The sequence below is a fragment of the Anas acuta genome, chromosome 1, assembly GCF_963932015.1.
Source record: "Anas acuta chromosome 1, bAnaAcu1.1, whole genome shotgun sequence".
NCBI classification, from domain to species: Eukaryota; Metazoa; Chordata; class Aves; order Anseriformes; family Anatidae; genus Anas; species Anas acuta.
In genome coordinates this window covers 67,304,166-67,320,301 of record NC_088979.1, presented here as the reverse complement: position 1 = coordinate 67,320,301, position 16,136 = coordinate 67,304,166, and the positions used below count along the sequence as shown (strand labels likewise).

Here is a 16,136-nt window from a genome sequence, read left to right as displayed (position 1 = left end):
AAGAGAAAAACTTGATCAAAAAGAATCAATGAATTCATGCACTTGATTTGAAAAATATGTAGGTTTTTTACATTACTGGCACAGGATATAAAAAGATTCTGCCTTTAATCCAAGGGGGTATGGCAGTCATGTTTCTCAACATATACATCTTGTTGTGAAAGCCATCCAAGAAAGTCTTTTAAAGCACAGCAACCAACTGGAAGAGTAATTTGACATGTCACACAACAAACTTGAATTTAATAGGTCAGACTGGTTTGGTACAACACAGAACAAGGAAACTACTGATCCTCCCTGTTGTGCTAAGCCAAGGTGAAGACTTAGTCTTTGATTATGTACCATGCACAGAAGTTGACTAATTGGATTCAGTTCAGAACTGCAGAAAGGGCTCCTTCACAAGAAAAGCAGCCAGTCAATTGAGCCAAAGAAACTTTGCTCTACCAGACTATACGTATTGACCTCAAAAAAGCACAGAAGGTACGTGAAGAAAGGAAAAAGAAATCTACTAACACAGCAACACTTAAACGGACACTAAATAAACAATTTACTTTGTATGTCTTGGACTATTCTGTTGGCAAGACAGTGAAAACCAAAACAGCAAAACAGTAAATCCAAAGGAAAAGTCACTTTTAGTCCTCTAACAAATCGCAGATACTTATATTTCAAGTCTTTTTAATTTTGAAATAGGTCAACTTGGAGTCTTAGCATGGTGTTTTTTTCTCAAGCCCTAAAGCAAAATCTAACAAAATAAATTAATGCTACCCTTCACAGTTCCCAACTTTCAGGTACAGGGACATTGTGACATGCTCCAGCAAGACTGCTGGTCTGGACAATCAATGGACTGAGCCTGCAGGGCACAACATTCTGTAGCACACACCATGTTGCACAGTTGTAATTGTAATTAGAAGCAGACCAACCAAACAAACAGAATCAAACTGACTTCTTTTGAGTTCCCCTATGACCTGCCAGAGAAACACTGGGTTTGAATTGCATTTATCAAAAAAGCTCCAGATAAAATTAAAAGTAAAGAGGAAGGCAACATTTAAACCAGCAAAAGAATTGGAGGAAAAGACTCTGATGATCACAGTTTCAGCTAGACTGCAAATACCCCAGATGATTTCACTTCAGTTTATTATGACAGCCTCAAATTCTACCTTCAAGCAGTCTTGGCAAGCAAGCAGCTTTAGATATGAGACCAAAGACAAATAATTACTAACCTTTCTACATTGACAGGCTTGTCAAATTTAAATAGAATATAGTCCCCAGCAACCGGTGTGACAGCCCAGAAAAAATCTTCCCCTACGTAGGTTTTTTCTAGGGTATGCCCTTGGTAGACTTTTAAAGATGTGGAAACCTCTGCAGGTGGATTCACGTGGATTTTATGCAGCAATGGTTTCAGGAAGTCTTTATCCTAATTGAAACACAAACATTATGCTGGTCAGATTTTTTTTTTTTTTTACTGTTTTTCTCAAGTTGTTACACTTAAACACTTGAAAAAAAAAAGGAAAATAAATGCATTACTCATTTTTGAATATATCAGATCTTGTAATCTAAGTAATAAGATGAACATGCCATCAAGTAAAAAATAAAGATATTCACTAACAGATATAAACAAAAATAAGCTAAGATTGGTAGTTTTTATACTTGATAGCAACTAGTTTAAATCAGATTTCATTCCAACTGCAGTAACACAAAAATGATAACCAAGAAAGCGCCTGCTTTCTCAAAGGCTAAAACATTTTTCATCAAATCAGCCTGTTCTAGGAAGGAAGGAAAAGTTCAGCTACTAACTGTGAGTTTTTGGATCTTCCCTGCCAGGGAGGAGTGGAGGCCAACATGCTGGAATAGAGAAGGCCTGAAGCGTATTCGTAGGTTTGATTTCTGTCGGTCACAATGTTTCTGAAATAAAGAGGGGAGGGATAAAAAACACATGAGTAAATTCAACAGAAGGTTGCTGAGTTTTTACTGAAAGTATGTGATGTTACACGAACCAAAAAGACTCAACAAGAACCTAGACTTATTTATTGAATTCTTCTTGGTTTTGTTCCAGAAATCGAGCAAGACTGCTGTGCAAATGTAATACTAGTTAATAAAGGAGAAATTTACATCTTTTCCTTCTTGCACAGAACTCATTTATTCAGTCTTTCAGCAAGGGAGCTACTACTTGAGGAATGAAGGACAAAAATTCTATTTAATCGCCATTTGGAACCTTCTCTGTGATTGTTATCCAAGTAGTAGTGTTCTGCAGAGCCTCAGCAGGGGTTACAAGAATTAATTTATTTTAGGAGTGTTACATACAGAAACTAACTGGACTTTTTCTTTCACCAGCTACTACATCCATCTCTGAAATCTGAAACAACAATTATAACGCCTCTGAAAACCATCTCTGCAGGTTTATTTGAGATTAAAATCTTGGTAGCAGGAGAGATTCTTTCAGGATACACAGTATGCTAGCCTTCAATTCACCAAACTCAACTTGTTCACTAACATGAAAGCATTTTAGAAGCTTCTTAATAAATCAAACTTACGGCATCTTTCTCAGGATTGCACACTTTCACCCATAGGATATGGTCCAGAAGCCAATCGATGGGTTTCTCCTTATAAAACATAAATATGAACTCTACAATAAGAGTGATATCTGGAGACTGGAACATTTTACCTGCAATGACATTAAGAGTAACTGGAGTTATTTTAAAGATAATATAGTATTTTGAAATCACTGAGATAATGGATACGTATGTGCTATCACAAGGTATGTTAGTGATGACCAACTTGAAATCTCAATGTTATTAAAAACTCTGTACTTTTCAGAAAATCACAGAACGGTTTGAGTTGGAAGGGACCATAAAGATTATGTAGTTCCATCCCCTCCACCATGGGCAAGAGACACTTCCCCCACTAGACCAGTTGCTCAAAACCCCATCTACCCTGGCCTTGAACACCTCCAGGGATCCACAGCTACTCTGGGCGACCTGTTCCAGGGCCTTACCACCCTCTGAGTGAAAAAAAATAAATCTGAATATCTAGTCAAAATCTACCCTCTTTTAGTTTACAACCATTACCCTTTGTCCTGTAACCACACTCCCTGACAAAAAGTCCCTCCCCAGCTTTCCTGTAGGCCTCCTTTAGGCACTTTTAGGCCCCTTTAAGGTCTCCCCAGAAGCTTCTCTTCTCCAGGCTGAACAACCCCAACTTGCTCAGCCTGTCTTCATAGGAGAGGTGCTCCAGGCCCTGATTATCCTCATGGCCCTCCTCTGGACCTGCTCTTAATTGTTCCATGCCCTTGTTATGCTGGGGGCCCTAAAACTGAACACAGCACTCCAGGTGGGGTCTGAGAGGAGAGCAGAGGGGGAGAATCATCTCCCTCATGGTTAGCTTTCTGGGCTGCAAGTGCACATTGCGAGCTCATGTCGATTTTTTTCATCCCCCAGTACTCTCAAATCCTTCTCCTCAGGGCTGCTCTCAATTTATTCTCTGCTCGGCCTGTATTTATGCTCAGGATTGCTGTGATCCAGGTGCAGGACCTTGCACTTGGCCTTGCTGAACTGCACAAGGTTTGCACGTGCCCACTTCTCAAGCCTGTCCAGGTCCCTCTGGATGGCAGCCCTTCCCTCCAGCATGTTGACTGCACCACACAGCTTGGTGTCATCAGCAAACTCGTTGAGGGTGCGCTCACTCCCACTGTCCATGTCACCAATAAGGATGTCAAATAGCACTGGTTCCAATACCAGCCCAGTACCACTTGTCAACTGGTCTCCACCTAGACACTGAACCATTGACTACAATTCTTTGAATGTGATCCTCCAGCCAATTCCTTATCCATTCAGTGGTCCATCTGTCAAATCCACATCTCTCCAATTTAGAGACAAGGATATCATGGGGGACAAATGCTTTGCACAAGTCCAGTAGATGGTGTCAGTTGCTCTTCACTAACCCAATAATATTGTAACCCCATCGTAGAAGGCCAAATTTCTCAGGCATGACTTGCGTGAAGCCATGTTGGCTGTCACCAATCACCTCCTTATTTTCCATGTCCCTTAGTATAGATGCTAGGAGGATCTGCTCCATGATCTTGCCAGGCACAGAGGTGAGACTGACTGGCTTGTAGTTCCTCAGGTCTTCTTTTTTCCCCTCTTTAATAATGTGGGTTGTTTCCCCTCTTACAGTCACTGGGAACTTCACCATACTGCCACAATTTCTCAAATATGATGGACAGTGGCTTATCAACTTCATCCACCAGTTTCCTCAGTGCTCATGGATTTGTGCACCTTCAGGTTCCTTAGATGGTCTCAGACCCAATCGTCTCCTACAGCAGATAGGAGACGATCCTACATTCTCCCAGTCTCTTCTGCCTTCTTGGGCAGTGTGGCTAGAGCACTTGCCAATGAAGACTGAGGAAAAAAACGTTGTTGAGTACCTCAGCCTTTCCCATATCCCAGGTAACCAGGTCTCTCGTTTCCTTCTGGAGAGGGCACAGATTTTCCCTAGTCTTTGTTTTATCACTGATGTACTTACGGAAGTCTTGTTGCCCTTGATGTCCATAGCCAGATTTAATTATATCAGAGCTTTAGCTTTCCTAACCTGATCCCTTGCTGCTCGGACAATTTTTCTGTACTGCTCCCAGGCTGTCCTTGCTTCCATAGCTGCCAGCTATGCAAAACTAAATAAAACAGAACAACTATTCAAACAAGAACTCATTGCAATGTATCTGGATGCCACTAAAATATTCAGTGTGTACTACAATGCAATCTTGTTAAGAACAGATATTTTCAGTCTGCAAAAATAGAGGAAGAAGAGTTACGGATGTGTGTCTATTATTTTCCATGTTGTAAATTTCAAGCATCCGCGACATGCTTGAAATTTGCAAGTGTTATCAGTCCAGTCACACAAGTTCAGCTTTTGAAGGTACAAACAGCAGAGACAGACCACCAACCATTAAATTTAGATCTTTTTCGAAAATAGTAATAATGAAAAAACACTATATCATGACACAGTACAATATGGAAGCGGCATCTAACATAAGCCCCAATTATTTCATCCATTGGAATGATGCTGTGAACATAAAGGAGACCATTCATGCAGTTGGGTGGAGAAGGAAGTGTGGTAACATACATTAACTGACCTGGCATTGCTAAATCAGGAACTTATCCCTTACACAAACCTTGAATTTTGCTTTTTTTACTGCAAAAACATTGACATTACTTGCTAGTGCCTGCTGCAACGAGGTCCTCAAATAGACATCTCCACTTGAAAATACGGTGTGTGACTAAGTTGAGGCTCCCACTAAACAAGGGACAACTCCCACTAAACAAAGGACTGCTGCAGAGCTTTCTTGTTTAAAGACATAGGAAAGATGTCATGGTTTTTATTAGTATATTGTTACTATTTGCATACTTACATTGTTGTCATATTGTTTAACATTATTTGTAGAAGTAAATATTTAAAAATGTGTAGGAAACAATCAAATGATTTGTACAATATTGTGTAAAATATTCATGTGGAATAACAGCTCTTTCAGCTTGTCACACTTCCAGCTAAACGGGCTCCCAATTTTCCTGATGATTCATCTCTGCCTACTGCTTTCAACAACACAGCACAGGAGAAGGGAAAAATACAAGAAACCCTAATCAAAGATCAGCTTAAAAACAGAGAGGCTCATCAAGTGTTTATGGGACTGAAACCGTCATTTCTGGATGACACCTGTTGAGGCAGTCTGTCAGTCACACCTGCTTCCACAGGAAACGGACCTTTCCATGTGATGACAGAGATGCACAGTACCACAGGACCAGAAGACAAAAACATCCTCACACTATTATTCCAACCCCAGTGGAAGCTGACTGCCTGAAGAAACAGTTTATCCTGCTCCAGGAGCTATCTGGACTCATGCTGCTCTAGAATCCTTTTCTTCCTCTACTCAAGGACACAGCTCAGCACCACATCTTCCTTTGATAAGCTCATCTTCTGAAGACTACAAAGATTGCAGTCTTCAGTTGTCATCTGTGGTGAAAAGACACTCACAGACCATGCCACTAAACCTGAATGGTAAGGTACAGGATCTTTACCTATAATTAAATAAGCAGAGAACAAGACTGGAGGTAAGAGTAGGAATATACTCTTTCTCCCTCATTTAAATTATCTTAATTTCATCTAAAACAGAAACAGGATACACTAACTATATATACATACATATATAAGGTAATATGGTGATGTTACAGGGCAGACCAGGGAAATAAAACAAAACCAACCAAAAAAACCCACAGCCTGACACATTCAGCTGCAACTAGTCAGAAAATGCTAGGTAAACATCAGCTGACTGTATCTGCACCAGGCTCCGGACCCCTGACCATCCACAGCTATTTTTTGGGATGTAAACAGCCCAGTACTTCTGCTCCACAGATCTGACAGCCCAGCCCCTCTGAATCCAAACCAGCTAAGCCCTTGCCTAGCCTCCCTTTAGTGAGGGTGTCGGCAGCAGCCTGGCTCCCCTGGGGCATAGCCATGGCCTGAGAACAAGCAGCAGCATTTGCCTGAGCCCCACAGTCCTGTGACCTCCCACAGAGCTGGGAGCCATCAAGTCATACAGATGCCGTCCAAACCCAGCCTACAGGCTGCCCATTGGCCATCCTTAATATGCAGTCAAAAATCATTAAGCCAGAGACCTAAGCAAAACCAAGAGTCAACACGTACTGCCTCAAAGCAAAGAGGATATGAAAGAATTGAAGCAATGGCTAGCCTCGCACCGCGGTCATGCACTTGTTACAGTGCCTGGGAACAGACAGGCATCAGGGAGACTCTGCTGACAAAACTTCAGAGGCTTCAGATTCTGGGTGCACACAAGCTGCACTGGCAAGGAAAATTCAAAACACAAAAGAATTAGACTCAAAGGTAAGATGATGCTCCATAAATCCCTGGAGGTTTACAAGATGTGGAAGAAACTTTCTCTTTTTGTCTCACTTTTGTTTTATTTACATAGACAAAAGCAAGTGCCAGGGCTGAAAAAAAATATTGTGGAACATTTTTTTGCTATTTATTGTGCCCTGCCAAGGCTTCCATCTCATTTTCAGTGCATTTAAATGCTATCCCTAGTGAACTGTTCTGACCTTCTCACAGCATTTTGTTGGCAAGTTTAAGAAACATGCAAAATAAAATAAAAAAAACTTTTTCTACAGTTCTCTGAACTGCAAAGATTCATTTGCATTCATTCATTTGCATTCCGTATAAGCACTATGATGCATGTATTCAGTCTACAACAATAACTTTATACCTGCAAGCACCTATTTTCTAACTACAGTTCAAGCCTTTCAATGTTTTCCCTGTTTATGATATGCAAATTACCAGCATTAGAACCAAAATGTCTTTGGAGTTATTTATATCTCAGATATTTGACTTGATCTATTTTTTCTCAAACTTCCACTTATGCGGACAACATGAGTAAAACTGTGATCAGAACAACTTAAAAAAAATCAGAACAACAGGCCTTAAAACCTCAGGGTAAAATAAGATCCAGAGGGACTGCAAAATTCAACCAAGAAGATGATCTCCGACTGCTCCATTAAAAAACTGACGGTTGACATTACAGCAACAGGACAAGGTATTGCAGATCTCCAGGAAAACACTTCAGCTCACAAGCAGCTGGAAGACAAATCGGTGTTGCTATAAAAGTCTGGCAGGACTTTACCGTGGTATGCCAGGGACTGCAGCGCAGCCCAGAATCCAAACGCTACACCTCCTTCCACATTGCTGCTCAGGGAAACAGCATACATCTCACACATTATTTATTAGGCACTTGGCAGCACTTAGGGTTCTGCGTTCAGTATCAAAAAATACAATCTAAAAAAAATAAAAAAAATCAAAGAAAGCAACTTCTGCTCTATGGCAGAGGTGACAGAATTCTGTAATTCTGCTGTCAGCCTAAACAGTTGCATTTGCCACTTCCTCATGTACCACTTGCGTAAGCTAGATTTTCAGTTCAGAAATACACTATGACAAAAAACACTTTCCTAGCAGAATTTGCAAGCTGATCAAGGCTTGCAATAGCTTACGATGAATCAGTCGTACCTCTTTTCAAGTTACTACTTCTGAATCACTAGCAATTCAGCACTCTACTTTCTCTCGCAGATATCTGCGCGTAAAAATCATCCCAAATTGCAAGCAACTACTTTTGCTCTTCTCCCTGCACTACCAAATTATCATAGTACCAATGCGTCAAGATCCATAAAGCAACAGTAGAGACGAGACAAATCCATATTACTTACATACAACTTCTATGCAGGATATAGTTACAGCACACCAATGTGTCTCCAAGCCAGAACTATTAATCCCTTTCATGAATAACTAATCCTTCTCTCAGAACTTATAAACAGGATAAGTAGATAAATTCAGTGGGGAAAAAAATAATTTTCTAGGTAGAAAAATAACATTAAGATGCACAACTGTAGCTAAATGCATCTGAAAATCTACTGATAGTATCTAATTAGATAGGAGGCAAGCAAATATGATACAAGGACCAGAACAGGGATGTCTAGCCAAAGGAGATAAGAAATAAATGTAATTACAGCTGTCTTTAGAGCCTCCACTGCAAACAATCAGCATGTAGACAATACAGGAACAACGACAACACGCTTTCAAGTATTTTTATACAGCTTAGCATACGATTAAGCCAAATCTCAGTATTAAAAAGAACCATCTAACTAACCCTTCTGGCTTAGACTCTGTCCTCTCTATACAGGGCTGAGAACACAGGGATGTGAAAGGCGAAATACAGAAAAAAGCTTTCTGAAATATATTTGCAGGCGCTAGACAGCGCTTGCCCTAAACCGTTGGTTTTATGCCCATTTTGATATCTCAGTATTACAAAAATGCAAGTTGCAAGTGTTGCACTCTACCATTCCATCTGTACTGCGCTAATTAAGCAAATGCAGAATGGAGGTAAGTTGCTTCTACAGCCTAGAAACTTCACCCAGAATTTACACTCAAAATGTAATTAGGACAGGAGTTAAAACTCTAACCCCATCTAAGTCCACGATTAAAAAAGTAGAAATAAAGTTGTATCAGATGCCATTATTCAAGCAATTTCTCCACCTGCAAAAACCACAGAGAGCCAAGACAAGTCTGTTTAAGACAAAAGCTCCAGTAAATTATTTAAATGCTTATTTCTCCATGATAGGCAGCTCCGTTTCCTGTTTCTCTCTCCAGCTCTGAGGCAAAAATACCAGTCACATATGTTGCAGCTGAAATCGTTCTCTGCTGGTAGCCCAAGGCAACCAAGCAGACTGGTTATGTGGGTAGCCAGAAAGGGGATGAGGAGACCTCCCTCTGCCCATTTCCTCTTGTGCTCTTCATCATAGGTGAGACTGGCAGGCAAATGTACGAAGCACAATTTTGTACCCTAACAGGATTTTAGAAAATGACTGCTGGTTTTCTTTCAAATCTATCAGTCTCTGAAATGCTGAATATCAGAAAACCATTGCCTCAGCAACACATCTGATGCTGAGCTCTAAAAAGGATAGCATAGGAATCTCCCCAGCCTGATTTAGTTTAATTTAATATCTCCACCTTGGTGCTTTTCATGACACATGAAAACCACTTCGTGCTGGTTCATGACACATCACTGCAATAACGAAATATCCTTTCAATTTGTGAAATCCCTTCAAAACTTCTTTCATTGTTTTCCTGTTAAGACTAGTATCTCTCTGTAAAAATGTATGAGTGTAAGACAGAACAAATACTCATAAGGTAATTTCATCAGCCCCCTGGTAGTCAACCCATTACAGCCCCAGATGCTGCGTTAGCTTCTCTCACTGTTGTTGACTGCAAATGACAGACAGATCCAACCTGCCTCTAAGGAGAGGACTGTCATAACTTCTCCTGGATGGAGCAGACCAGTGAAGATAGAACAGGCTTAGCAACCAAGACAAACCAATGTCTGTTGGTTCTTTTTGGAGCTCTTGTCATAAACACCAGTGAGACTGTTTTAGGTGGAGTTAATTTTTATGCTTCTTTCCTTTTACTTTGCAGTCTTTTGCGTTGCAATGATATTTCTATTTTAACTGCAGTCAAATTTAAAATAGGTAATTCCCTGCAGTTGAACTGTTAATATTTTTATAAATATACCAACTTTTGGTTATAAAAATGTCTTCATTTCCAACAGTTTGAATTTAACTGCTATACAAAAATAGACGAAAAGCCTAACAAAAGCAAACATGAGTTAAACCACAGAGTTACTAAAAAAGCCAATGAATTTCTAATTCATGGTCTATTTCCAGTACAAAGAAGATAGCTTTGAAGTCAGATCACTATTAATCACAGCATCTAAGGATGAATGTGTTCTTTCGAACTATTGAAATGAACATTTTCTTACCAATGAAACCCAGCTGAGAAAATTCTAGAATCATCCAATCTTCAGAAGCGAGCTGAAGCGCAAAATTTTTTATTGTGCTGAAATAATTCTGCTTGACAACGATGTCATCTTCAAGCTAGAGGAAGGTAGCAATGATATCACTATAAATAAAATAACACCAAAGCAATAGGAAAAGTACTAGTGGGAAATACTGATTTGTAATACATTGCTAACCCATATCCATGTATTTCTAGCACAAGCACTGCTATAAAGCCTAGACTCTACAGACAAGAATAACTATTATAGGGATCACAGTCTGTTTGTGGAGAATTAATCCAGAATCTGAACATATCTCAACATAATGGAGATGTAAACTAGGCATTAAAATCACATTGCTTATCTAGCTTCTTTCTTCAGTGAAGAATCTTCCATGAAATAATTTTAGACTAAGTGACATCATCAGGACATTATGTGGCGAAAAACTAGAACTTCTGTACTATCTGTATGAAAATGTGACTCAGTTTACTCACTTCCCTACTAATACTAAAATAATGTCTCCTCTTAGAAGCTAAGAGACACGTTATCTGCAGAGCCAGGATTCATTTCCCCATTTTCTATTTTGGTTGCCAAAGAGAAGAACAGGTGCGTAGTCCAGACAGAGCAATTCCCAAGATGCTGTGCTACAATCCTTTTAGTTCACACTAAGTGAAGGCTGCTGCTTTAAGGATGCTGCTCCTCCTGTCCTATCTCCTAGAACATTCATGCTCTTCCCCCTTGTGCTGGCACTAACATTCGTGTGACTGCCTAGTTTCAAACAGGCTGTCAATATGTCACTGGCTGCACAGCTTCCAGGAAAAATGAGTCTCCAACAGCTTTCAAAGAGCAGACAGCAGAGCTTGCTTTGTAAAAACTAGATGAGTGGGGCGTTACACCCAGAGGATACAGTCCCAAAATCTAAATAAAGATCATAAGCACAGCTAACCCACTAGATCTGCCATACCTATAGGTAAGGCTTCTGCTTCAAAGCAGGAAGGCATGACAGGAACAATTCTGAACTAAATTCAACTTAAGATTAATTGCTTAACTGTATTCTTGAGAACCTCTTTTAAAAAATGAAAGAAAAAAAGAAAACAAGTCTGGCAACACATTCAAAATGTACCTATACACCAAAGAGTCATATTAAAGTGACATTGCACCTGCTTTCAAGAGAAAGAAAAATAGATTTTAGCTCAATTTCACTCAAAACTATGCTGGTGTTTTCTGCCTAGGAGACTCAGCTGTACCTCAGCTGGGGGACAAGGGAGAAAACAGTAGTTAAGCTGTCTACATTCCTTCACCTTTTTTGCTAAGCTTCTTAAGATAAAATCAATCATATATGACAAATAGCTTTCTACTTCAGAGACAGGGTACTCCACAGATTACTTCCTCAGACACCGTTACGCCCATACTTAGTGCCCTCCGAGTATGGAACCATGTTATCTCTGCTCTGTCTTGGTCCTTCTGATGTACCCAACAGCATGATTTCTGGAGACTCAATTGAAAATTTATGTAGACTCATTTGAAAACAAAGAACAGAAAGTTACCTGAATGTAATAAACTCCCTTCTTCTGGGCATACATCATGAGAAAGCAGTAATCCAAGTTTTGCTTTGTTCTCCATCTGAAATTCAATTAAAAACTTAAGGATAATAAAAAAAAGTTCTTTCAATACACGCTGGTAATTCAAAGTAAATCTCACTATGAAAATGACGCATATTGGTGAAATGTTAGGACAACTGCTTTTGGCATCTTTCCCTCAGGAAATCCTGTCTGAAAAAAAGGAACAAAGCTTCCAACTTATACTTTAATACAGACAAAAAAATGGTTTATTCTGATTTCTATTTTGTGAAAACTACCTAGCATTTCACTAAAACACATGTGCATTTTAAATAGTAATTCAGCAGGAATGACTGGGTTTTACACCATATTTCAGAAAGAAAAACAGTAAACAAACAAAAAACACAACAAAAGTCTCTGTTCGCCTCCCAGAATCTAACATTAAATGAGTTCAACCAAGCTCAGCATTAGGCTCTGATCATGCACAGAACAGCATGCAGATAAGACTGAAAAGGATTCAGTGCTCATTTCACTTCCCCACACTTTCAAGAATTACAGTAAGAAAACATTTAAAGAATTCACATCCCACTTGTCATGTTATAAACAAGAAAAGTGTGAATGTGGGAGGAGATGGGAAAGGATTTGGAGGAATAAACTAACCTCACTCTCTCTTTTGAGTCTCCAAATGTCTCTTTCAAGTTTGACAAGTCAGGATAGTAAGATGCAGGAGGGGCTATTACTTCCACCAAGCCAGAATTGATCTCTGTAGAAAATCTGCCAAAAGAAGCATCATAAAATCATACGAGATATTTTCAGTTCTGTAGACTTCCTGCTAGCTTCCTGTTGGTATAGTTACTATGCCTGGTTATAGCAATGACTTACTCAAATAAGGGATGTGAAGTAAAATTACTATAGAAGATATTGTTTTCCCTAATAGCTTTTTCAGAAAAGCATAGCCTCAGTCTCTTGACCAAGAATCAAAATTCTAACTAGATTCTAAACACTGCCTTTTTTTCTTTTTCCTACAGTTCTCTTTGAATGTACGGAATACAAGACAGTAACTGAGATGTCACAAATTCCCATTTATTTTAAGGCAACTAAATCTATTGATGGTGCACAAAATCAATTTAATTCCATTTATTATTTTACAACTTAACTGACTGAATCATTGCCCTTAATTTGTTATCTAATACCTTTTGGTTCGAAAGTACAAAAACCCCAAAATACAAAAATGTATGAACTTCTATTTCCCTAATGCTTTTTATTACTTATCGCAATGTTATTTAGAACTACAACTTACTCTTTTTCCAGGCTTGCAACAACGTTGTTAACATAATCAAGATCAGTCTGAAAAACAAAAATAAAAACACACTATCAAATGAAATACTTAACCGTTTTGCAGCTACTCTTTAAAAGAAACCAGTGACAACAACTGGTGAGGTACTTGAAAATCAATTTCAGTGTGTAATATATTTTAGTAATACAGGAGCACATCACTCTGGTAACTGTGTCCTTTGATTAACAGAAGAAGAAACGATTCTTTTATGTAAACATAGAGAAATAACATTTGCTTTATGTCTGCTTTTAATAGACAGTCCTAATGCAAAACTGGCATTTTCTTGCAGTTCATAATCTTAATGACAAAATGATCACCCAGTGTTTGTGTAGGAAGAACATACTATTGTTAACAATATTGCACTATACAAAAACATTATCAAGGAAAGATTTCTGAAGAACAAGGCAATAAACAGACACCTCTTTCATAAATACATCTCCTACACTTTGCAGTTAAAGCATGGATAACCCAACCTCAGACAACAACGAACATGCTGTTTTCCTAACAAGGGCTGCTTTTTTGCATCAGAGACTAAACCTGAAGGACTATTAATTTGATAAATTACCTGGTTCTTAAGATGCAAATATTCTAAAAAAATTACTTGTTGGTTAAAAAAATAATTCCGACGTTCATAAAGAGTATACATCACCTAATTCGCCAGAACTGGCTTCTTATGCAACCTACTAAGTTGGTCATACACATGCAGGAAAGGAGAGGTTTTGAATTCATAAACTAGACTAAGAAAAACTACTCTTTGCTGTACTTACTAATCTAATAATTTGACATATTATTTATCAGTTTTAAAAATAAAAGTTACAGTCTGTAAATCAACATAGATTCTGGTAGCTCATGAGGTTTCTGCAGAAACAGCTGCCTTTGAAATGCTGGAAACAAAGGAACAGTTCATACTATCTTTCTGATGAATTTGTAATGCAGATTATCATTAAGAGATTATACACACCGAGAATAAATCCTTCCCAAGCATTTCTATGGAACCACTAATCTTGTTTGATAAAAGTTCTTACCCTTTGATCTTAGAAATCACCATTCCTATTTTTAAAGATTTACTTTTTATAAAATCCAACATAATGCCAGTGACACACACATTTTCAAAAAGGACAGCAGTGGGTTTCTTCCAAAAGCAGGTTGCAAACGCTATATGAAGAAGCGAGTTGAAAGCATTTGTCATGCTTTTTTTTTCCATATGTATTTCCTTTGTAAGCACTATTCCTAGTGCTTCACAGGACAGAAATCCTAATAAGCAGTTAAGGTGTTAGCAATTTAAAACTTGTCCCACGATGAGTTCCACCCAAGCAGACTCACAGACCCATATGGACCTTCACGTATCACTGAGTCTTTAATTACACATATGGATTGTTCAGGCACAGTTCTCTACAAGAATGGAGTCTAACACAACTTCTTCTGTTGTGAGTTAATAGCTGCAAATCACTACGTAATGATAATTCAATAATCGTTATTTCTATCTTTTCCTTTTTTCAAAATTTGTCTTTATTTTTAAACATTAAAAAATGTTGTTTAGTCAACATAGGAAAAAGAAACAATCTGAATTTTTAGTTGACATTCCAAACTCCAGCTACTCAGTCTAGTACTAATAAGTCAAATACTTGTTAAACTGTCCGTAATGTAATTACGTAAGAAAACAGGTTGTGGGGTTTTTTGTTTTGTTTTTAAATGAATAGTCACCAAAAGCACAGCTAGTCTCTATATAGTATTCCAGATATTAAAATACAAGCAGTATTTTATCCTAACTGGAAGCATACATTTAGTCAGAAGCCCCTGCCTCACTGTAACTCTCCTTAAAATGAACATAGCCTTGTCCTGTTTTACAGTGCTTTTAAAAGCTGACTTCCTTAATACAAAATGGACCACATCCAGAAAGATTAGAGAGTTTGGAATAAGAGTTCTTTCCCTACTTCCAACTATTTCTTTGCGTGTGCGTCTCTCTCACACACCAGGTTGGCAATTTCCCAGTCTGAACTGGGATCACACTAGATTCGCATTAAAGTGATGTAGCCCATAGACTTTCAATGTCGTATTGAATTCAATATTCAATGAAAAAGAACATCGAGATTGAAATAGCTGATGCCATTTTTCATGTGAGCAAATGCATTACCAACTTGATATCCTGCCATTATGTCTAAATAAGCGCATTTTTATCTACCAGCAGCATTTGAGATTCGGAAGCAGGGTTTCAACACCAAACTCTCCCCTCAGGACAGCAGGCTGTGTGCCATCCTTCCACGTCAGAACCTCCAGAGGCGACCACCTCTTCTCATTACCCAGCCTAACGCTAAATGGGACCTTTGCCAATGCCCTTCAGCTGTGGACAGGTGCCAGGACGGTGGCACTCAGAAGTTATTTCACACAACCTGATGAAATAAATATGAGAGCGTCCAATTAATTTGATCAATCTGTCGCAATACCCAAGGGAAGAGTTAACTACAGAGAAGACTTCATAGTGCAGTAATGGCAGGATATCTGGAACAGTCAGAGAATTGTTCTAGCCTAAGGATCTTCCAAGCACTATCAATAAATTCAGCCAGTAACTGAAGAGTGATGGAAAAATCTATTATCGACCGAGATCCATTCCCCACTTCTGAGGAAGAAGGCATTTACTGCCTGATAAAGTAAGACCTATGGTCCTCTTTATCGACCTACGGGACATGAGACTGCTGCAAACAAGTATGAACAACAGATAATATAAAGGAGACCTTGTCTTCTCTGAGAACCTTAAAGAGGAAGAGACAAATCCCAATTAATCAAAAGGAAATCATCCATGAAAGAAAGTGTAACTGTTCTTCAGGCTTGCATTGAAGATCATCTGGTAGATACCAGTTTGACCTTGGAA

General features: G+C 38.8%; 1 protein-coding gene across 4 annotated transcripts in view; it reads right to left on the bottom strand.

The window, feature by feature from the left end:
* Nucleotides 1-16,136, bottom strand: part of MGAT4A (alpha-1,3-mannosyl-glycoprotein 4-beta-N-acetylglucosaminyltransferase A) — a 71,788-nt gene that overhangs the window by 16,608 nt on the left and 39,044 nt on the right. For all 4 annotated transcript variants that reach the window (XR_011096194.1, XM_068681034.1, XM_068681056.1 and 1 more), the window contains exons 6-12: nucleotides 13,232-13,278; nucleotides 12,592-12,705; nucleotides 11,920-11,995; nucleotides 10,358-10,472; nucleotides 2,526-2,656; nucleotides 1,789-1,896; nucleotides 1,215-1,408 (exon numbers count right to left, since the gene is read on the bottom strand). Coding sequence is in view for 3 of the 4 variants with exons in the window: in XM_068681034.1 (XP_068537135.1) it covers nucleotides 1,215-1,408; nucleotides 1,789-1,896; nucleotides 2,526-2,656; nucleotides 10,358-10,472; nucleotides 11,920-11,995; nucleotides 12,592-12,705; nucleotides 13,232-13,278 (785 nt within the window). In the remaining variant the exon portion in view is untranslated. The remainder of the gene's footprint in view (nucleotides 1-1,214; nucleotides 1,409-1,788; nucleotides 1,897-2,525; nucleotides 2,657-10,357; nucleotides 10,473-11,919; nucleotides 11,996-12,591; nucleotides 12,706-13,231; nucleotides 13,279-16,136) is intronic.